Below are 21,790 nucleotides of genomic sequence, written 5' to 3' on the forward strand. Positions count from 1 at the left end.
CAGGTGCTGAGGCCTGTGCATGTGGAGCTCAGGGCAGGATTGGGGACTCAGAATGATTGTGATTGCTACTCTGAGTGTAAATACTCTAATGCTTTTTTGGATGTTACTACCTTTGGGTCTGAGAACAGAAATGGTTCTCTGAAATGCAGCACTGTCAGGGGCTTTCAGCTGATTACCTATATTTTGGTATTAAGAGCTAACATCACTGGTGAAAGGAGTCACAGACATATTAGTACCTTGCAGTTGAGTCAGTAAGGGTTGCTTCGAATGAACAATGGGAACCATCCTGAAGAATCTTGTTCTAACTGGCTGCTTCCAGTGAGAAATTCCACCTGTCCAACTGAACTCAACACCATGACCTTTACATGGAAAACTCAAATTACAAGGTCAGATGAAAGAGAAATAAGCATTATCACAATTTTGCATTATAAAAGCCATTTAAAGTACCACATGCCAAAGTGATGGAACAGTCTCAAGTTAGTTTCATTGTGGATGATGAATTATAAGTGGGGCTGAAATAGAGTCTCCTTGTAATTCCCAAAAGAGCAGGGAACAATTCAGCCCTCCTCATCAGAACCTGGAAAAGGTAGGAACGAACAGGAAGCCCAGCGTCATCTGACGATGCCTCCAGTGGCAATGATTCACATCCATCCTCTCCACTTCACATCCATCTCTTTCCACTTCAAAATGTAACTGCTGCATCTCCACCAGAAATGCTGACACAAAGCTGTGTACATAGGAGGGGTGTGTGCTCCTTCATTAAAACATTTATCTTCTCCCCAGGGAGAAACAAAAAATGATTCGCAATTGCCAATAAAGAAATGAAAAGAAAGATAAAAATCCTAGCAGGACAGGATGCATCCATGCTGTTAACTAGTAATGGAGCAACCCCCATGAGCTGTAACTGGGTTAAGAGTTAGCATAAAACTACCATCCACCAGTGTGTGCTCTTCCAACCTGCTCAAACGTGTCTTGGTCAAGAAGAATTAACTGTGGTTAGGGCTGGGTTTTGGGTCCACTTACATTATCCAACTCTGAGGCAAACTCTGTCATGACTCTCCGAGCCAAAGGGTTTGTGGTCTTGAGCAGTTCGGCTGCAGAGGTGCGATTCCCAGGACTGGTTTTGTTGCCTTTCTTCTGTAGCAGGGCCTTAAAGTCTTCAGTCCTGCTTGAAGCTTTCCCAATACCAACAGTTGCTGTGGGGGATTCGCTGGTTGGGGACCCTGATGTGTTCTTGACTGGTGAGAGAGAATTTGGTCTGCTGCCAAAGGAGTCACTTGGCTCCTTCCACCCAAGCAGCTTCCTCTTTGACCTAAACACAAAGGAAACTCTTGTTTGGGGTAGACAGGAAGGTGCGCATTATGTGTACTGGTTTCTAGAGGAGAAGGAGCCCTCAGAGATATCTTTAACAGAACCCCAGGGAATACTCTTATTTTATGGACTCTGCTTGTTGACTGGACATTGCCCAGTCACAGTGATTTACCTTCAAGTCAGGCTTGTCTGTGATTGTGAGAGCAGTGACTGCTCTCACTCTGACCCTGAAATGATTCCCGTGTATAACAGCAAATCCCATGTGACCAGTCACTGCTGAGGGATACAGAGGCCAGATTATTCACTGAACTAGTGAGGGGCATTTTCTCATTAAAATAACAGACATGAGACCAAATTCACTGATGGCATGAGTTCCCTAAAGTCAATAGAGTCCCATTAAGGATGAATTAGACCCGCAGCTGTACTTAGAAGTCTCAAGCTGGACAATAGTCCTGTGCTGCTTACTCTAGAGACTAATCTCTTCCAGGACTGAGTTAGGATAGCACAGGTAGTCCCATCCTCCTATGATGCCAACCAACCACTCAGCACCAGCTGTCTTAAGCCTCAGCTGGAAAGGTCACATTTAGGGAGGGAAGGGAGGTCGGGTTCCATGGCACATCCTGTTCTTGGCCTTACCTGGGTCTGCCAACAAGGAGGACAGTCAATGCTCATACTGATGGTGGGGGATGGGGACGGGGACAGGACACATACTGTGGACTGTTGTATTCCAGGAACTTCACTGAACCCCCCCACCCTGCCCCCTCCAGTTCATTTCCAAGAGCAACCAGCAGCTGCCAGGGTAATGATCTGTAGACCCTTGCATTTCAAAACAGGTAGGTGGTTCCCTAGAACTATCTATTCCATCCAGAAAAGTCATCAATGGTTTTATGATAAGGCACTGAAGGGCTGAAACATACTTCATGGATTGTAGCACCATGCAGATACCCTGATTCAGGAAAGAATATCTCCCAGGTTTTGGAGCCAACTCTACTTTGTGAAACATGGGCACCAGGACCACAGGAGGGGATCAGACTCATCACCAAGGAGGCTTTCTGGAGAAGACTCAGCTATATGTGCCCTGAAACATGTTGCTGGACATGGAGTGTCTCCACTAGTATTTCTGCTATGCTAGCCTACTAGATGTGCTGGTGCTGGTGAAATGAATTAGACTGAATTAGACAGCCCTGTCTATCTGTTGCCTGAGCAGTCAGCCTGAGCAAGGGTAGGCATCACTTTTCCTATCAACATGCCCTCCCTGGAAAGGGGGAAGTTCAGGTCTTGGCTCCGCTGCTGACTGGCAAAGACACCACTTGCTAGCTACTGTGCTGGAGACTCCAAAATGCTAATGGTAATGACACCTTGGCAGAGACCTGGCTTTCCCATGAAGAAAACAAGTGTGTACCTGTGGATCACAGTGAATAAATCCTCTGTCGTGCGGGATGTCACAAACACATCATCATCTTCCTCTACTATTGAATCTGCTGTTTTATCGCTTACAAAACTCTTCTCTTCAGCACCAAACTCCATCGAGTTCCCTAAAGAGAAAGAAGAAAACTGGGTATGAAATGAATGAGTCAGCCCTGGGCTTGTATAGGCTCAAGCTGAAGATAGCCACCACCCAAAAATATGTATAGCATATACCACACCATGGAGCCAAGCCATTGTGCCAGTGCCCACAGCCTGTTATTGAAGATCAGCTGGAGCAAAACACAATCATTCAGAACAACAAGAATTAGCGTCCATCTCGGGTAACTGCATAACGGTGCTGCCGAGTACTGCACATCATCACATCACATCACATCACATCTCACTGCCTAGAAGCCTTGGGAAGAACTGAAGAGAAAAGCTAGGAAGATGTTCAGCTAGCAGGGGCAGGAGCAGCCGAACTGGTAACTCCAGACCTTCCTGGAACCTCCTGTGACTTGGACTGGCCAATCTCTACCCAGTGTTGAGATGCTGTTTGCTCAGGTTCTTCCTATCCCTTACAGTCTCTTCCCATCACCTTCATCCTACACCTGCCCCTCTTATGCTTTTCTCCTTGCACCTGGCCCCCAAACCCTCTTTTGTTTTCCTTCCATGATCCTTTCCTATGGAAACCCACCACCCAAAAGGTGGTCCTTACTATGCCATTTGCTAAAAATCATAGAATCATACAACGTTAGGGTTGGAAGGGACCTCAGGAGGTCATCTAGTCCAACCTCCTGCTCAAAGCAGGACCATCGTCAACTAGATCATTCCAGCCAAAGCTTTGTCTAGCTGGGTTTTGAAAACCTCCAAGGATGGAGCTTCCACCACCTCCCTGTGTAACTTGTTACAGTGTTTTACTACCCTCCTAGTGAGAAAATTCTTCCTAATATTTAACCTAAACTTCCCTTGCTGCAACTTGAGAGCATTGCTCCTTGTTCTGTCATCTGCCACCACTGAGAACAGTTTAGCTCCATCCTCTTTCAAACCCCGTTCAACTAGTTGAAGGCTGCTATTAAGTCTCCTCTCAGTCTTCTCTTCTCCAGACTAAATAAGCCCAGTTCCCTCAGTCTTTCCTTATAAGTACTGTCCGTTAGCCCCCTCATCATTTCTGTCGCCCTCCACTGTACTCTCTCCAATTTATCCACATCTTTTCTGTAGTGGGGGACCCAAAACTGAACACAGTACTCCAGACGCGACCTCACCAGTGCTGAATAGAAGGGAATAATCACTTCCCTTGATCTACTGGCAACACACCTACCAATGCAGCCCAGTATGCCATTTGCCTTCTTGGCAATAAGGGCACACGATTAGCTCACATTCAGCTTATTGTTCACTGTAACCCCTAGGTCCTTTTCTGCAGAGCTGCTGCTTAGCCCCCAGCCTGTACCGGCACATGGGATTGTTCTGTCCTAAGTGCAAGACTTTGCACTTGTCCTTATTGAACTTCACAAGATTCCTTTTGGCCTAATCCTCCAATTTGTCTAGATAATTCTGAATCCTAGCTCTATCCTTCAGCATATCTACTACCCTCCCTCCAGCAAATCAAGACAACCTGGGACAGTGCTACTCTGGAGTGACAGGGGGGAAGGCAGCAGGGCCACTGTCACACTGACCTGAAGGAATCTCCCCAGACACAACAGCTGGAGAGTTCACTGTCTTCTCCTGTGCTGCGGGTGGCAGCAGGTCACTCATGGTTGGGTCACAGCAGCTGTTGTCTTCATCCAGCGTGATGATAGGGCTAGGCGTCAACCTCTGCTCTCCTTGACTGGGCCCTTGTGGGGGCAAGGGAGTGATGAGTGGTAGGTAGAGCACACTGGGCTTCTTTGGAACTGGGGGAGGGATCTTGGCTTTCCTCTTCTCCCCATCAGGACCACTGGGGGCATTGCTCCTCTCTGGTGCCAGTTGCAGCTCGTCTTCCAGGCTGCTCTGAGACAGTCTCTGTGTTCCTGAGAAAAACATCCCCTGAGAGCCCTGGGGGGATGGTAGTGCAGCTGCCAGGGGCAAAGGGGGCTCCCCAGGGCTCCTATCATCAGAAATCTTCGGCTTGGGTTTCCGGACGGCTACGTACATGTCTTGTGACAGTGCCTTCTCTCTGGCAGTGGCACCTGGTGGAGTCAGAGGGGAGGTTGGGGATGCTAGGGGGGACTCCTCCTGTAAAGGTGGTTGCTTGTGAAGGATGTTTGGGGGTCTCCTGGATAATGGTGGCTTCTCTGCTACTGGGGGCTTCACTTTCCTCTCCGGAGGGGAGAAGACATCTTCTCTCTGCTCCTCAGCATGGTCTGGGCTATCAGTATTATCCTCTGGTTCTGACTTGCTGACAGAGCGCAAACGAACTGACCTCAGGTCTGACTGTGTGACCACAGGCATGATGGGCTGGATGGTGCTTGTCTTCTGGCCAAGCTTGGTTCCAAATGTGGAGTCAGAATGATGCCTGCTCACTTTGGTCTTACCCTTAAGAGAGATCTTTAGCCCTGAAAGGTCCAGGTGTGTTGGTGGATTAATTGGCAAGTCGAAGGATAGTCTAGACTTAGGGCTCCTCTCCATAGGTGATACCGGGGGCAGTGATGACTTCCTTTCAGGGACCAGTGGCCTCACCCTGTTGGTCTGGTGTGGAGAGTGTCCGAGAATGGCTGATGTGGGGATGGTTGGTGTTGGGGTTTCTGACTGGCTGGAGTAGCCACTGGAAGGGGACATCAGCCCAGTGGGTCTCCCTGGTGAGGAGGTTTTCATGTCCACCTCAGTGGAGAGCTGGGAAGGTGTGGTGGCTCTGGAAATGGAGGGGGAGATAAGGGACTCAGAGCTGCCCTGCACCTTAACACATTCGATCACAGTGGTACCTGTGGCAGTACTGGAACTGGACAGAGACCGGTAAGGATCACTGGACTTCCAGTCCATGAGATACCACTGATGAGAAAAATGCATGTTGTCCTGGTCCCTTGTGGGAGGCACTGCTGTGTTACCCTGGGCATCGGTGTGCACAAAGTTATGTCCCTGGTGATCTAATGGGATGCAAAGGCTCTTGGGTCTCTGGTCCTTTGGCAACACTGAAACAGATTCTGCTTTGACGACCTGTCCATCTTTAATTAAAGAGACACTGCGTGTAGGTGGAGAGGGCTTCTTCTTAGCCTTTTTGAGAGAGATGCTTTTGGAGCGTCGCCTCTGCTGGTCATCCTGCTCCAAACCTAAGGAGATATTATCTGTACTTGTGCTACCTTCAGAGCTGGCACTGGGGTAGCTCAGTGCATAATTGGCACTGCCTCGACGGTTCTCAGTGTACATGATATCCACAGAACAAAGAGAACCTGAATCTGTAGGCACAGACAATGACCGCTCACGGAACCTACAGGCACTTCTGTCCATTTCCGCCTGGGAGGGCTCTGCATCTTCTGCACTGCTAGGCAAGAAGTTCACCTTGGCTTCTTTCTCCTCTGGCTTCTGGCTGCCTACAGCATTCATGGATGACTCAGGAGCACTGCAGAATGAGCTGGACCCATTGCTTCCTATGAGGTTGTCTTTACCAATGAAGAAGGAGGTTGTGCTGTTGCTGGTCACAGGTGAGCCTATGTCTGGAGACACCTTGGAACTGCATGGTGAAGAACACATGTTTTCATTGGCTAGTTTGCTCTGGCTTGCGACTGGACTTGATGGGCTCATATAGTTGAAGGAACTTGCATTCCAAGAGGGGGAGAAAGTAGAGTCCTTTGGTCTGTTGCAAGAAGGACTGGTGTAGGTTGTGCCTATGCTCTCCATCCTTGTAGGGGCCTGGCAGCAATGTGCTTGCAGGGTCTCCCCTAGATCACTGAATGTCTTTCTCAGTGGAGCTGGCAGAGGCCGGGGGGTGCCAGCCTCATGTGTTGAGTATCTCCCATTACCAACCTCAGGAACAAAGCTGCATGATGCAGACTCCACTATGGTTGCATGTGGACTGAATGTTGGACCATTGCTATTGCCTGGAGGAACAGACACAAACACAAGTGAATCCTTGTGGGTGTGCAGGGCCAGGCACCAACACAAATATATCATGGCAGTGTCTCAGCCTACAAACTATGAGAGGGATCCCTTTGTAGCCACAGCACCATTTAATAGCACCTCACACCTAATTGTATACTTAAGCGCTGGCAAATCCCCTGGTTGGGAACTATCTGAGGATCCTGTCCCCCCAGGAGCCATACTGAAAACTTTGGCTATACTCTGTTCCTTCACCTCTAACTGACCCCAGCAGGATGCTAATGCACTGCTGAGATTCCTGACCTCTGACACACATAGGTGAGGAATCAGAGCCCCCTCCCTGGATGTGGGGGGACCCTCTCAACAACCACCTCCTCCTGCTGGTGCATGGGATCTCAGTCATCTATGTTACACCATCTCTGCCCCCCGGCCCAGAACTGAGGGTTCATCATGAAAGGGACAATGGGGCAAGCTGGGGGCAATAGGTAAGCTCGGTTCAGGTCAGACACATAGTATCACTGCATTTTGGCTTCATAGGACATGTCCTGGGGACGTGCTTATTGCATCATATTCCAGTCCTCTCTCTTATGAGGAGGGAGGAAACCTTGGCTGGGGTAGTGCACTTCCACAGAGGACCACAGTCATGTGAAAGCACAAGGCATATGTGTGGATACCTCTTGCCACTGAAACCCATGACTATTGGGGTACACTGAGCATGATGGTGCCCTTTGCAACAGGAAAGCGTGGAGCATTTCCTGTAGAGATCTCTTCCCCTGGGATTTTCCTGGCCGTGGAAGAGTGCTCCTGGCCCATGGGTTGGAATTCTCTGTGCACAGCAGTGTTACTCTCAGCACAACCAAGTTACCTGTGTGGGTCCACTTGAGTGTCCAGTTAAGAATGGCACATGGTCACTCACCACAATGACAACCGTAACCAATTCATCCAGACTCCCTATGCTAGCTACAGTGATACTGGATGCTACATCAGTGGGAGATAGCTCTGGTCAAAGTGCACTAAATCAGGGCAGGGGCCTTTTCTATTGCAGAACCAACTCAGAGCCAGAGATTAGAAGACTAATGAAGGGCATCACCTCTCTGGGCTGGATCATAGTTTCTGGGAAGTACTGCACTCTAACAGCTGTCTTTACAAGGTGATAAACTAGGTACTTTGCTGTGGAGCTAAGCCGGACTGTGGCCAGTTACAGCCATGCTAGACCTCATGCAGAGTTCTCAATGCCAAGTACCAACAGTGATTCACCATTTTCTCAGGTCAGGTTATTCAGTTCTAATACTTACAGTGATGGAGTTCAGGCTTTCTCTATTCAACTTCTTTATAGAGATTGATCACGTGGGGCAGGGGCCTCCTGTTTTCTGCCATCTGGGCCAGGTCTACAACGTGGGGACTGTGTCCAGGGACACATGATGACATGGGCCAGGTTCAGAGTTTGGTTTGGATTAGATTGGGCTGAAGTCTGCCAAGCTATTCTCACTGGATTCTGACCAAATCCACACTGCCTCTGGGGAAAAGGCCCTGTCTGGATTTGGAACCAGAACATCAGGGAAGAATAGAAACAGCCTCTACCGCTGCTCCAAAATATGGAAAGTTTGGGACTGCAGGTATTAGCCTCATCTCCAACAATCTGGGCACTATCTCCCAGGCCATGTCAATAAGCCAGTTTTATGCTCTGGCCCCAATCCTCTCTCACAAGCTATGCATGCCAGAAGCGGTGGGGGGCAGGGAGCAGGGACGGGCTTCCAGAGAGATCCATAATCAAGGCTGCACATTTCCACTTGGCAAGGCCCTTCCTGGGCAGTGCCTTCCCTGGTAACTACAGAGCCACGCGCAGATGGGACACTGTTAGTTGGCTGTTTTCTTGGTGGGGGCCAGGGTGGGGTATCCAGCACATGGAGGTCCTGGCTACATCATCCCTGACTTTCACTTTGGTCTAGGAGAAACTAACATGTCTATGTCACCTGTGAGTGAGCCTAAGGGGTTCACAAGAGAGTGACAAGAGATGTTTTCTGACTGTCAGGGGCAGACCAGGCTGTCCCACTGTCTGAGCTCATCACTTGACATTTCAGGAGGACAGTACTGAAGGTCTCTCTTTATTTGAAGCTCGAATAAATATGATATAGGGAGCTAATTTTCCTTCCAGAGGAATACTCTCACAGCTGAGGCACGCAGGCCAGACCCCATCCTGTCCAGTGGACAATATATTATGTGGCACAGAAGAGCCAGAATTGGAGTAAAGTGATTCTGTAGGGAAGCTGATGGACACAGAGGTTTCCGGGGCTCTCCAGCTCACAGCCAGTGCCACTTCATGTCACCACTGAGGGTGTTCTTCTATCCTGGTCTGGAGTAGAAAGGGCTGTGCCTCAGCAAGCACATTTCAGAACCAGACCCTGGGATGCATGGTGACTCTTGGCAGGGGGAGGTAACCTGTGTTCTCAGAGAACTATTGCTGTCATCTTACCTTCCTTTTTTATTACAAGTAACAGCACGAATAAGCTGCAAATTGCAGACTAGTCGCTTGTCAAATGGCATTGTTAACAGAGGAGCTGTCAAAAGGCTGAGCTGTAGAACAAAAGCACATGCATCCTGGCAACCGGGCCTCTTGCACTCACAGGCAATTGCTCTAACAATCCACGTGACTTCTGTCTGCAGAAAATGAGTTACCTAGAACAGGCCAGTGTGGGGCTCCTTACTGAGCCCCATGTTCTGACTGCGTGAGACCCTGAGATGAGTTGTGCATCCACAACTTGTCGTAATAGCAGCAGCAGCAGCAGCAGCAGCGGCAGGTGCTTAGCACCTCCAAAAAGCATTGGGGACCCAAATTTGAGGCACACAGAATTATGCTAAATAATGAAAGACAGCAAATCCTGGCACCCCCTCCCATTCTTTATCTACCTGCCTATCCTGCTCCTTAAGTTAGTGAGAGCCAAGTCAGGATGTCAGGATTTGACTTCTGGAACCCTTCTGGGCATGGTTGGCTGGTGCCAATGAAGGATATTTTCCTAAGAAGAGGGGGTTAGGATGAGTACCATCAGAGATGGTAAAGGACTGGCAGGTCTCAGAGCTTGTCCTACTGCAGACAGGCAGGTGCCATAGGGAAGTCCTAGCTAAGCCTGAAACTGGGTGCTGCTATGAATAATCTCAACGTTTACAGCATATGGGCCTTGCCTCTGACAATGGTAAAACTCTACTGTCAGCGAGGGTGGCTCTGGATGTGTGTCCAGCCAGTGCCTGGGCACTCTCTAGTCTGGGGCCAGGGGGGCAAGGAAAGGAACTGTGCAGTCATTGTTGTCACCTTGGTCTCGCAGCGAAAGGTTAGGAAATCCGATAATGGTCCGTCTGCGCCGCAGGGTGGACTTGGGGTTCATCGCGGTCTCTGTGTTAAACAAGGAGTGACGTGCACTCGCGTGCCTAGCAAAGTGCTCTCCTGTAGCCAAAACAAACACACTGTACATGGCAGCACAGGACAGGAGGGGAGGGTGGGCAGCAGGACTGCATGGATGACAAGGGTCAGTGCTTCAGGCTCCCTACTCCCACCACCTGCAGGCCCACCCTCCTGATCAAAGGCATAGCTGGGCTTCTCTGCACTCGAGATGGCAGCAGTAACAGGGGTGGCAGTTGCAGTGGGCCTGCCAGTGGCAGTCAGGCCAGCAGTGCAGAGTTGCTCTTTCTGTGCCTCCCTCAAGTAAGCACCTGGGGCTGGTGCCTCAGTCACCCCCCCTGTAGTTACACTGCTGCCCCTGATCTGGGCCACAGGGCTCTGCCAAGCAAGAGTTGCTCAAAGCCCTTGGACTATGTGATTTTTGGTTTAATGCCCCACTCCACTGATTTAGGCAAAGCCATGCTGCCATGCTGGGGTGAACTCAGTGCCTTGAGCTGATAACACAAGCTCCTTCTTTTCTCCACAGCTAACGCCTCAGTTTTCTATCATCCCATGTGAGCTCAAATAGTTGTGCTTAAGTGCACAGGGCCTTCAGTACAGGCTGTGTAGGGCCAGCAATGGGGCTGAGTGTTGGATGTCACAACAAACAACAAAGTGTGTGTACCAGGGACAGACTGTACTGTAGAGTACAGAGACAGTAGTTGCAGAGGCAGTAGCATGTAACAAGGGGCCTGGTTTTAAGAAGCACCCAGAGTGTGGTGCAAACCCACAGAATGACCCATGTGCTGTGATGTGACTATCCTTATATGTGGGTGTGCATATGTGTGTAAGTATGGTAGCATGTGGGTCAAGGATACCAACTGTGGGCATGAGTTTAGGGCAACACCACACACCTGAGTAGCAATGCTGCAGAGAAGCAATTCATGTCCCCACGTACCCACAGTGTGCAGGCTATGGAATTTCATGAAGTTACTTTAAAAATATGGTAGAGAACCTGAAAATGTCTCTTGGGCTTGTTTTTCAAGTTGGGCCCTTAGCCTTCTGGCTCTGAGTATACAGATGGGAGTATGAAGACCTCCACCAAGGATCTAAAAAGTCTTCTCCAGAAAGAATGAAGCCAATTTCTCACAGTCAGTCAGGGCTAGAAACAACGTATCAGCCACTACACCTGCTATAGACTGAAGCCTGTGTTTTGTTGGTAGTAGGGAGGGAGAAATTCCAATTTCAAGGGCAGAGGGGAAACATTTCTCTGGAATATTAATTATTTAAAAATCAGCTGTTTGAAGCAATCCAGGGGGTTGGAATGTTTGTCCTACAAAGAAGGGTTAAAAAAGGTACATGAGATGGTCACACATGTAATGTAACCCACCACTGCTGTGTGTATGTGTGTAAGAGACAGACAGGCAGACAGACAGGCAGACAGACATGAAGGGACAGTATGAGCCACTGTCTGACAAAATACAAAGCCATGTGATAAACTTTTATTACCTGCCCTACTCCCTGCCCTGTCTCAGGTTGGACTCTAACATTCAAACCCTTGCAGCAGATCAACTGCTGATGTTTCCTAGGCCTTCTATGTCTCCTTTCACCTCACAATTCCAGGGTCTCAAGTTTGCACAGGCAGGGCTCAGTCCTGGACCAGGAACAGCCTTCAGGTCTGGCAGTATTGGAATGATGTAGCTGTGATGGTCCAGGAAATATTTGAGAAGCAAAGATTTTTGTGGGCAGTATTGTTTATTAGACCAACTGAATAGTTGGGATAGACTTGGACTAAATTTATCTCAACTATGCAGTTGGTCCAATAAAAGATAGCACCACAACAATCCTTGCTTTTCATAACCTCAGGTTTGCTATTTCACAGCCCATCAATGTCATAAATAAGAGACACCATGAAATGTCTTCATTCCCACTGGAATACAGAATTTGCTTCAGGTCCTGGAAAGCAGAGAGAGATTCGACTCATAAATGGGGACAAATTAGAGGAAGCTCTACAGGCTGCTGGTAGAGGGGTGCTGATTCCCACACAACTCTGCCCAGGTGTATTAGTGGCCAGAGGTACTTGGCTTCCACCAGCAGGCTGGGCAGGTTGATACAGGGCATTGGCACATGGCAAGGGATGTGCATGTGTGATCCTGGGGAATGTGGAAGTGCTGACAGGAAGGCGATGCTCTGCATCAGTGGGAGCCAGTCTTAGCATCTTTCCAGGACCAGCATGTGGCCACTTGTCCCCTCCATCATCTCTTGTGGTGAGAGTCACTGAGAGTGTGAGGCAGAGCTGGTGAGGTGGGAGCCCTGCTTGCTTCAAGTGGCACCTGCCATGCAGGTAGGCCAATCAAGCTCACCCATGGGGAGGAGTGAGTGAGGCAAGGGAACTCATACTGTTCTATGAGCCATACCTTCTGGCTGGTGACAGATACCTTTTCAAGGAAGGGAGGGTAATTTTGACGTTCATTCTTCCTTCATCAGCTTTATTAGGAAGTCCCTTATCAGCAGGATCAGAACAGCCAGAGAGCAGGCTTTGGCTGCAAAAGGGTTAATGATCCCCATGACCTTTGTCTTGTGAGAAAGTAGGGTTTCTTTTTCCTGGCATGCAGTCTGAATTCCCCTCCCTGCCATTTAAGTCAACAGCAGTAGGTCAGGGGAGCACTATGACAAGCAAGAAGAGGAATGAGTAGTTAGCAGTGAGATCCAGCCCCACAGAGAGAGATAGAGCAAAGGTGGGTGAATGACTCCCAGCCTTAGGAACATGGTGATGATGGACTGGATGAGACTTGCCCATGGAGACACAAAGTATCACAAGTCACTGAGACCACTGCAGCTTGTGTATAGGCAGTTGGGCTAGGCAGCAGCATGGGGGTACAGGGACAAGAAAGACAAGGGCTCAGCGAGAGCTTTCCTAATGAGAGGATCCAGCCATGGGGCCTGGAGTGGCCTGAGATCAGAGGCTGAGGTTTTGGCAACAGTAAACCCCACAGGAGAGCACTAACATGGCACCAGAGTTGGGGGAGGGGGTGGTGTAAGTGGGGGATGCAGAGTCATGGCTGAACGGCCCAGAGAAGCTGAGTCTTGCTGAGCCTCTGTACAGTCCATATACATTTCAAGTCCTAAGCTCCAGCAGGTGCTTAAGAGGAGCAAGCACTGCTGCTGCAGGACAGAGGCCACTTCACCCTGTGCACTGGTTTCTGCACCACCCCCCAACCACAATGGACCACATGCTGGAGGAGTGTCTCCTGCTCATTTACCTGGCACTGAATGAGGCCTTCTAGTTTCTCAAGACATGCCTCGCAGGCTACGCTGACTCTCCTTCTCAACTAGGGTGCTTGTACATGTGACGAGGGTTTAGTTCTTGGGGTTGCATTCTCCCCTAAATTGAAACAGTGAGTTTTTAACTGAAGCCCACCATTTCAATTTAGTGGGTCTAGTTTTCCATCACTGTTAAGGCGAGGGGCCTGATCCTTTTTTTTTCTGGCAGAGCCTGCTCACAGCTTGGGAGCAAGCTGCCGGCGGGCCGAGCAGCCCCTGAGCTGCAGGGGGGCCTAGTCCTTCCCTCTCTGTGGCGGCGTTATCCACTGGGGCTGCCTGGGAGGGCTGCTAGTGGGCTGGGTACTGCCCCAGCTTGGAGGCAGCACCTGGCCCGATCCAACTCTTTCCTGACCCTGAGCTGGGGCAGCACCTGGCTTACTAGCAGCCTGCCCAGGCGGGCTCTGCCGCAGAGGGAAGGACCAGGGCCCCCTGCGGCCCTGGGGCTGCCTGGCCTTCTGGCAGCTTGCCCCCCCAGCTGGAGGAGAGGTGAGCAGGCTCTGCTGGAAAAAAAAAAGAATTGAGCCCCTTGCTGCTTCTACCATTAGCAGGTGCCTGCTGAAGGCAGAAGCAACGAGGGGCTCTTTTTTCCTTTGGAGCCTGCCTGCCTCTCCTGCAGCTGGGGTGTGAGCTGACTAATAGCTGCAACATGTCATTGCAAACTAAACTACATTGGGAGGTAGTTTAGTTTGCAACAATGCAAACTAATTTAAAACCCCCAAAACTCTTTCACATGTACAGTGTGATACCCTTAAGCCACACAAAGTGACATTTTCGTCATGTGTATATGGTAATGGGGTCATGTGTACAAGCGCCCCTAGAGCTGGTGGAGGAATGCCAATGTTTGGCAGGGAGATGTGGAGGAGTGTGGGGTTGGGAGTGTTGGGATCAATGGGGGAGTGAATATCCTGCAGGACCTAAGCAGGTTGGTGTTGTGAAAGTCCCCCTGGTGAGAGGAGCTGCAGCCTGACAGCTGCCAGTTACAGCCCTTCCTGCCAATCACATGAGCCTTCAAGCAAGGACAGATGGACAGGTTGGACCAAGCACTACAAGAACCAAGGTGACAACAGAACAGGCTGACTGGTTAACTAGAGGAAAAACGATAGTCCAGAAACTCAGGATATGGTGCAGATAAGACCAGATTAATGTAACGAGATGGCTAATTTAATGAGATGGTCAAAAATTAAGAATGACTTTATGGATGGTAAAATACATGCTTGAGAACAAAGCACAGAGAAACAGCCCTACAGATATCCAGTCCCATACCAGTGTGGATAGTTGGTTTGATCAGCTGTTGGCAATGTCAACCACTGCCCATGAGGGCCAAGAGTGTTGCTGCCAACTGGTCCTACCTCCCCAGGCCTGGTACCACCTCCCTCCCCCCACAGTCACTCTGCTTGGGTCTGATAGCATTGCATTCCCCTGGATGCAGCTACATGCTGCACAGGCCTGGGATCCAACAGTCTTTCTGGGCTCACAACTGCACCCCTCCCTCACAACAGGGTCCAATCCTACTGCTGTGGATTGACTGAAGTGTTTTAATTTCTTGACCCCATAGTCTTACCCCTCTTCCAGAGAGGCCCTGGAGGGGGCCCATCCCTACCTGAGATGTTGATGGGGCCCATCCCTACCTGAGATGTTGATGGGGACAATGTTGGCCTGGGTGGAGCATGATTGATGCCATCTCTTCTCTTCCACGACAGGCAGGGGAAAGGGTTTGGCCCAGCCTGTTGGCTTGTCTGGGGTGGTGGGCAGGCTTAGGGAAGACTTGGGGGGCCTCACGCCCACTGTAGTAGTCTCATCTTCATTTTCTTGCCAATTTGTGGGCTGTGGAAAAAATGGAAACGAAGCCAAGAAGACTGTGTCATGGTAGGAAGGTCCCATGTGCAGACGAGGCACACAAAAGTGGGGAAGGTACTGGGGAAGGAGGGAGTGACTGTCAGCATGTGCGAGGGGAACAAGGGACTGGAAATGACAGCTCAGGTCAGGACTCCACTCTCTTCCTCCCTTGATGCCCCACAATCCTAATCCAGGTCTCCCCTGCCCTGCTCTGCCCCTGCCCCTCACTCCTAACCTGTAGCCCCCCTGCCTACTGATCTGCAGCCACAACCCTGGATGATTCACGAGTAGTGCTGACCCTTCTTTCTCCTCACCATGGGCTCAGGAGGGCAGCTGAAGTGAACTGCCTTGGGGAGAGGGGACAATCCAAGCCCTGTTGAAAGAAGCTCTTCCCCTCCATCAGGATGGTTCCTCTGTCTCTTTGCAGCATCACCCTTTCAGCTGCCTCACTGCAAGGTAGAGGCAGGCCCAAGAGCTGGCCTGCAGGAGCATTTCTGGGCTGGACTTGTGCACTGCAGCTGGCAGAAAAAGTGACAGACCCACCTCCCACTTGGAGCAGCTGGGGAGACTCACCATGAACACAAACTCCAGGCGCTTGGCAGGTGGTGGTCTGGGGGACGGCTCAGGGGGTGTGTCTGAAGGTTGGTGGCTAGAACAACGGAAGGTCTGACCAGTGACTCTGGTATCTGTGTACTGCTCCTCATACTCTTCTGTAAGACAAACAGCCAGGGTATTTCCATAGCTGAGGGAGTGGGGTGTGCAGGGTAGGACTTAGGACCAAGGCTTAGGACCCTGCCAGGGCAGGATCTAAGTCAGAGATGGCCTGGGGTCCAGAGGGTCAGGGGCTATAGCCCAAGAGGGATGAAATCAGGGCAAGGGGCCCAGAATTTGAGTAGGGCTGGAGATCATAAGCTGGGACTCAGTGCTGTGGGCCTAGGCTAAAGGAGCTCAGCTAAAGGAATGGGGCAGAAGCTAGGAAGGCTGAGACCCTGACAAAGGCTTGGAGGCCTGAGTAGGCGAGACCTTATATTGAGGCCAGGTACCTCCTGAGAGTTATAACTGATAACATCTGTGAGGCATGGGCATAACTATGGGGGTGCTGGAGGTCATGGTTATTGCCCTTAAGACTCGACTGGGATTGTCTTAAAGGAGAAGCCCACCCCGCAGAGTTTGGGGCAGAGAAGCTTGGAGGATTTACCCTGAGAAAAGACACCTAGGAAGAGGCTACCCATTCTCCGGTGGCAGCCTCCCTAGTTAAAAACCCTAAAGATCAAGTCGTGGCAAGTGAGCGATAGGAAGCAGAAAAAGGAAACCACGGAGCATAAGCAGGTTGGTCTGACTGCCAGGTGTATTGGACACAAAGTGGATTGTCTTGAGCCTGCTACAGAGGCCCATAACCCAGAAACTGTATGGTCAACACTTGCCAAGAGGCCTCTGCATTAGCTGCCTCCATTTCTGGAGGCCCAGTTTGAGAGTGCTGGGCCCTTTTCACACCTCCAGCTCTTAGCCAGGGGAACCACAGGTGCTCAGCACCAATGTGAGTTAGGCCCTTGGGCTCTTGAGTTGGCACACTACTATTGAGGCACCTAAAGCTGGAACCCAGGGTCAGTATGCTTCATGGACAAAAAAATCCAGCAATGCCATGAAGGATTCTGAAATGCCACGAGGGGATGAACCAACCTGCATTCAGAAGAGGTGTTGGACAGTGTGTAAACCAGGCAGAAGCCTCACATCTGTGTGGGGAGGCTAGGAATGCTAGCACCCCAGACTCACCCACTAAGTTGGGACAATTATACTGGCTACTGTTTGACACACAACACCAGATAGCTCAGGCACCTTCAGTTCCTTACACAGAGAGCCCTTCCACAGTTCAGCTCATGGAGACATCTATGTTTGTAAACATTATCATTGAAAACAGGCAGAAATCAGGTGAAAATGATGCCTGACTTCCTGGTGACCTCTAATTCAGAGGTCAAGGTTCTGTGTGATCTATGGTCAGAGCTGCTGGCCTTGCACCCAATACTGCTGTTAGGTCCTATATCAACCTATATCACTCTTACATTCATATGGATCTTACTAGTATCATCTTATTATCTTTGTGCCTTGTACCTTCTTTTCCCTCAGAATCACCCTACCTAACAGTGTTGGTGCCCCTTCTTGCAGTCCACCATCCATAGTCAGAAAGCCTCTACCACACAGGCAGAATGGTACTGGCCATAAATAAGCATGGTAAAGTTAGGGGATCCCATGTAGAGAGAAACCCATAGCAGGTGTGGCTGGTGAACTCAGACCGGTGGGGTAGTGGAGCGTCCCACGGGAGAGGTGGGTTTCGCAGCCGGGTGGGAGGCGGGGTGGGGTTTGCAGCCAGTTGGGCACTCTGGCTGGTAGTGGGGAGGCTGCAACAGTGGGATGCTCCACTGCTCCACCAGTCTGAGTTCACCAGCCACACCTGGCCCATAGGGAAGTGGACCCCATATGGAAACAGGCCAGGGTGGATTCCATGTGAACACAGAGCAGGGAAGCAGTTTCTAGCACTGGTATCTTCTCTACCTGCAGCTAGAAGAGTGAGCTGGTGGCTGTGCTGCAGAAAGGATTCTGGGATTAGAAAGACAAGCATAGATAGTGCAGAACAGCAGGGAGGTGATGAGTCCTTGGACAGCCAAATTCAGGAAGTATTACTGCCCAGGTTCAAGGAAGAAGAGAACTGGCTACCAAGGGAATAGACAGAGAGGGATCCAGAAGGGAGGTGTGACAGTTCATAATCACTAGAATCAAAAGGACAGGGCAGCTGTATGCAGATGGCTAGACAGGTTGTCAGCACCAGAAGGAGGAGGACCAGGAGCAATTCCACAGAGTTAGAAGTTATCAAGCTCTCATCTTGGAAACTGAGGAAGCTATCTCTGAAACTGCTTGAATGGAAGAGAGAGGCAGCACAGTTCTAGAGTGGCTGGAGCGGCCGCTGCATCTGGCATGCAAGGCATGGGGCCAGATGAATAATACCACTGGTGTAGGCAAATATTTCTTAACTCCAAAATTGTTCAATCCAACACAGGAGTCTCTATCTCAAATCTCATCTTGACATGCACAAGCTGATCTCAGAAATAGTCTTGATATAATAAATTCCTGTAAGATGACTGATTTGCTACTACATGACATTCTTTTAGGAGAATGAGAATGATACAAAATCCACATTAAATGGAGTAAAGACTGGCTATTTGATAACTCTCAGAATGTAACTGTAATAAGAGAATTGTCTGAGTGGATGTGTTTCTAGTGGTGTTCCACAAGGATTGATGCTTGTCCCTACACCACTTAATGTGTTTATCATAATTTAAAGTAATCACTTAAAGTTTGCAGGTGTCACAACATTTGGGCGAGTGGTAAACAGCGGAGAGGACAGATCACTGCCTCAGAGCAGACTGCATTGCTGAGTAAACTTGGTACAGGTAAACAATATGCATTTTAGGCCAGCTAAATTCAAAGTGTAAAGGATCTCCCTGTGTGATGCTGTGGCCAAAATGCCTAATACATCATTTGATGTACACAGAAAGGCTTCTTTTGTTAGAGTAAGCCACTTATTTTATCTCAGTATCTCTCACTGAAGCATATACTGTCAATAAAACAGCCAGTTCTAGTGCCCACAGTTCAAGAAGGATGTTGATAAAATGCAGAGGGTTCAGAGAAGAGCTGCAAAAATGTTTCAAGGATTGGAAAACATTGTGTAGTGAGAGATGCCAGGAGCTCAATCTGTTTAACTTAAAACAGATCAGGGGTGTCTTGAATATATTTTCTAACATTCTATGCATGAGGAAAGTAAATTGCATAATAGAAGGTTCTTCAGTCTGGGAAACAAAGGTATAACAAGCTTTGCCTGGAAGTTAAAGCCCAGCAAACAGAAACAAGATATGAATATTTCTGAGTGCAGGTAATTAACCACTGGACTAACTGTTCAGGGGCTATGGAGGAGTCACCATCACTGGCAATTTTATAATCAAGATGCTTTTCTAAAAGTTCTGTTCTAGTTCAAACAGAATTGAATCACAGGAAAGTAGGGCTGGAAGGGACCTCAGGAGGTCATCTAGTCCAACCCCCTGCTCAAAGCAGAAATATCCCTATCCAAACCATCCTACACAAGTCCTTGTCTAACCTATTCCAAAACCACACAAACAACTCTCTCACACAACTATGAGGAACGTTGCCTTAAAACACCAAGAACACCCTAGCCTGACACAGGCAAAGCGGAGGGACAAGGGCACTGTCAATGTCCTGCAACTACAAGCATTGTTGAATAAATTCAAGGGACCCAAGGAAGAAAGCTATGCTCCCTGCTACAGAAGAAGGCAATCCTTAGCATTCCCATGGCCTGTGTCAGACTGGAGAATCACATTCACCCCTTAGGGTCCCACAGTTTATAACTGTATGAATCCCATCCCCTTTGCCTCTTGCATATTTGCTTTCTGGTCTCTGCCACCTGCCTGCCTGTCTAAAGACCCATGGGGACGAAATCCATCACCTGGAGGAAGACCCACCCACCCATGTAAGCACCAGCCTATCCAGGCTATGTCTAAATGTTTCTGTAATACACAGATTGCCTGGAAGCACTGCTGCTCCTGGGTCTATGCCTGGGGACCTTGGGCTCCTCCCCAGACTTCCCACATCCTGTTACCTTGCAGCAAGCTCTGAAGATTGAGCTGGGCCTCCTGGTGCAGCTCCTCCATGCATGGTGGCCGGCCTGAGGTCAGGAATACATTCACTGGCTGTTGCCATGACAATTTAGAGTGGGCAGTTTTCTTGTTCTCCAGGTCCAAGTTAGAGGCGACTGCAGAGAGAAGAGAAGAGGAGAGGGTGAGAAACAGGCAGCAGCCTCACAGGATCCCCTTGATACCCTTTTCACCCCTGCTAGTGAAGAGCTTGGATATAGGTCCTGAGGCTGAGGGTCCTGATGTGCACACACTGGATAGAGCCCCTTCAGCCAAGGGCCAGTGAAGCTGGCAAGTGGGTGAGTATTGTTGGTTGCAAGGAATAGGGGGCAAACCAAAGCAGAGAGGGACAGCAATTGCCCAAGATCATCTGGCATCCTAAAGGGGAGGGAGAACCAGGACCCAGTCCAGGTACCATTTTGGTTGCCTGAATTGAGGGAGGATCTGCCCAGCCTGCAGCCCCACCAGAGCTGACAAGCCTTCCTATGTTGGGTCCCCAGGACAGGTGCCTTTGGGCTGTCACTGTCTTGGGGTGCTGCTGAAGGGTAATGCTCAAGGGTGCCCTTTGGCATTCCCCTTCAGCGGTTGGAGAGACTTTCCTTATTTCTCTTTTGTGGTTCTTATAATTTAATGATGGTTTGCTGGGGAGAAAGGAGTTTTTTTGTGGGTTTGAGTGGGCAGCCACAGCTTGTCAGTATTTAGGATTGTGAGGGACACTGGTGGGGGATGGAGAGAGCTCCCCTGCATGAGAGGTGGGGATTGGGAGTCAGTGGGCACAGGGATGAGGATGGGGAATAGGTTTTCTATACCAAGATACGAATGGTGGTTGGGAAGCATAGTGGGGAGGGGCTGGAGGGTTTGCTGTCTTGGGTTATAGGCAGGGAAGTGACAATGGGTGAGGTGCGGTAGAGTTTTAATGTTGTGGGGGGTTGCCTGGGAGTGCACTGTTGTTTCACATCTTGTGGGGTGATTTGTCGATCATTGTAAAGCCATCCTCAGCCTTCCTGGGTTGGGTGGATTACAGATCAAATTAATACATAAATAAATACAACGTACAGAAGGCATGGCACAGCTGGGAACAATGCCTATTCTTCCCTTGCCCTTGCTAGCATTGTGTGCCTTCTCTCCAGAGGCTCTGTTCCCCATGCACTGACACACACCCGCCCTGCATCCAGGGAGCTAGGTTGGCTAGGACTTAGGAATGTAAGAGATGCCAGACTGGGTGAGAGCAAAGGTCCATCTAGCCCAGTATCCTTGAATGTACCAGGCTGCAGCCCCTCTACCACCTACTCAGGAATCTCCTATGGAGGTTTTTGCTGCCCTTTCCCCCACATCCTTTATTCTATGCACATTGCATAAGTAGCTTCACTAAATCCCAGGACCTTTGGGTCAATCTTCTCTTGGCTCTAGCCAAGCTGCCTATCTATCAGACCAGGAAGGAGGTGCTGGTTGAAAGGCATCCTGAGCAACTGTGGAACTGTCTCCCTTTCATTGATCAATCCACATTTCTGGGCAGAGTTCCACCAGGCAGCCCCCACAGGCTCCTTAGGTACTTTCAAGGGGCAGTGAGTGCTAGCTGGAGTTTTCTGCTTAGTGTCCCCACCTCGGAAACCAAGTTATTAAGCTATGATCTGCACTCTGATTCCTGGTTTTTCACCCATTGTGCCAATACTTTAATTATGTGGTTAGTGGCCTCCCCCTAACCATTGAGGGGAGCTTATAGTTTTCTGGTGGGCCTAGATCCACCCTGCCTTTAAAGCAAATAGGCCTGTGTCTCAGAGGGACAGAGAAAGGATGTTAAGGAGAGTGTATTTATGCAGACTGCCCCTCT

At 49.7% G+C, this 21,790-nt stretch overlaps 1 protein-coding gene across 7 annotated transcripts in view; it reads right to left on the minus strand.

The window, feature by feature from the left end:
- NHSL2 (NHS like 2) overlaps positions 1-21,790 on the minus strand; it is a 76,541-nt gene continuing 54,751 nt past the window's right edge. For 3 of the 7 annotated variants that reach the window (XM_025213246.1, XM_025213245.1, XM_025213244.1), the window contains exons 2-8: positions 19,926-20,078; positions 15,833-15,969; positions 15,052-15,247; positions 10,034-10,165; positions 4,392-6,728; positions 2,714-2,846; positions 1-1,312 (exon numbers count right to left, since the gene is read on the minus strand). In XM_025213246.1, coding sequence (XP_025069031.1) covers positions 997-1,312; positions 2,714-2,846; positions 4,392-6,728; positions 10,034-10,165; positions 15,052-15,247; positions 15,833-15,969; positions 19,926-19,977 — 3,303 coding nt within the window. In that variant the 5' untranslated portion in view covers positions 19,978-20,078 and the 3' untranslated portion in view covers positions 1-996. Of the gene's footprint in view, positions 1,313-2,713; positions 2,847-4,391; positions 6,729-10,033; positions 10,166-11,013; positions 13,600-15,051; positions 15,248-15,573; positions 15,700-15,832; positions 15,970-19,925; positions 20,079-21,790 lie in introns of those variants that run through there. The other 4 variants (XM_014523632.2, XM_025213248.1, XM_025213247.1 and 1 more) reach the window with 4 other exon arrangements.

This window comes from Alligator sinensis, unplaced genomic scaffold (genome assembly GCF_000455745.1).
Source record: "Alligator sinensis unplaced genomic scaffold, ASM45574v1 scaffold414_1, whole genome shotgun sequence".
NCBI classification, from domain to species: Eukaryota; Metazoa; Chordata; order Crocodylia; family Alligatoridae; genus Alligator; species Alligator sinensis.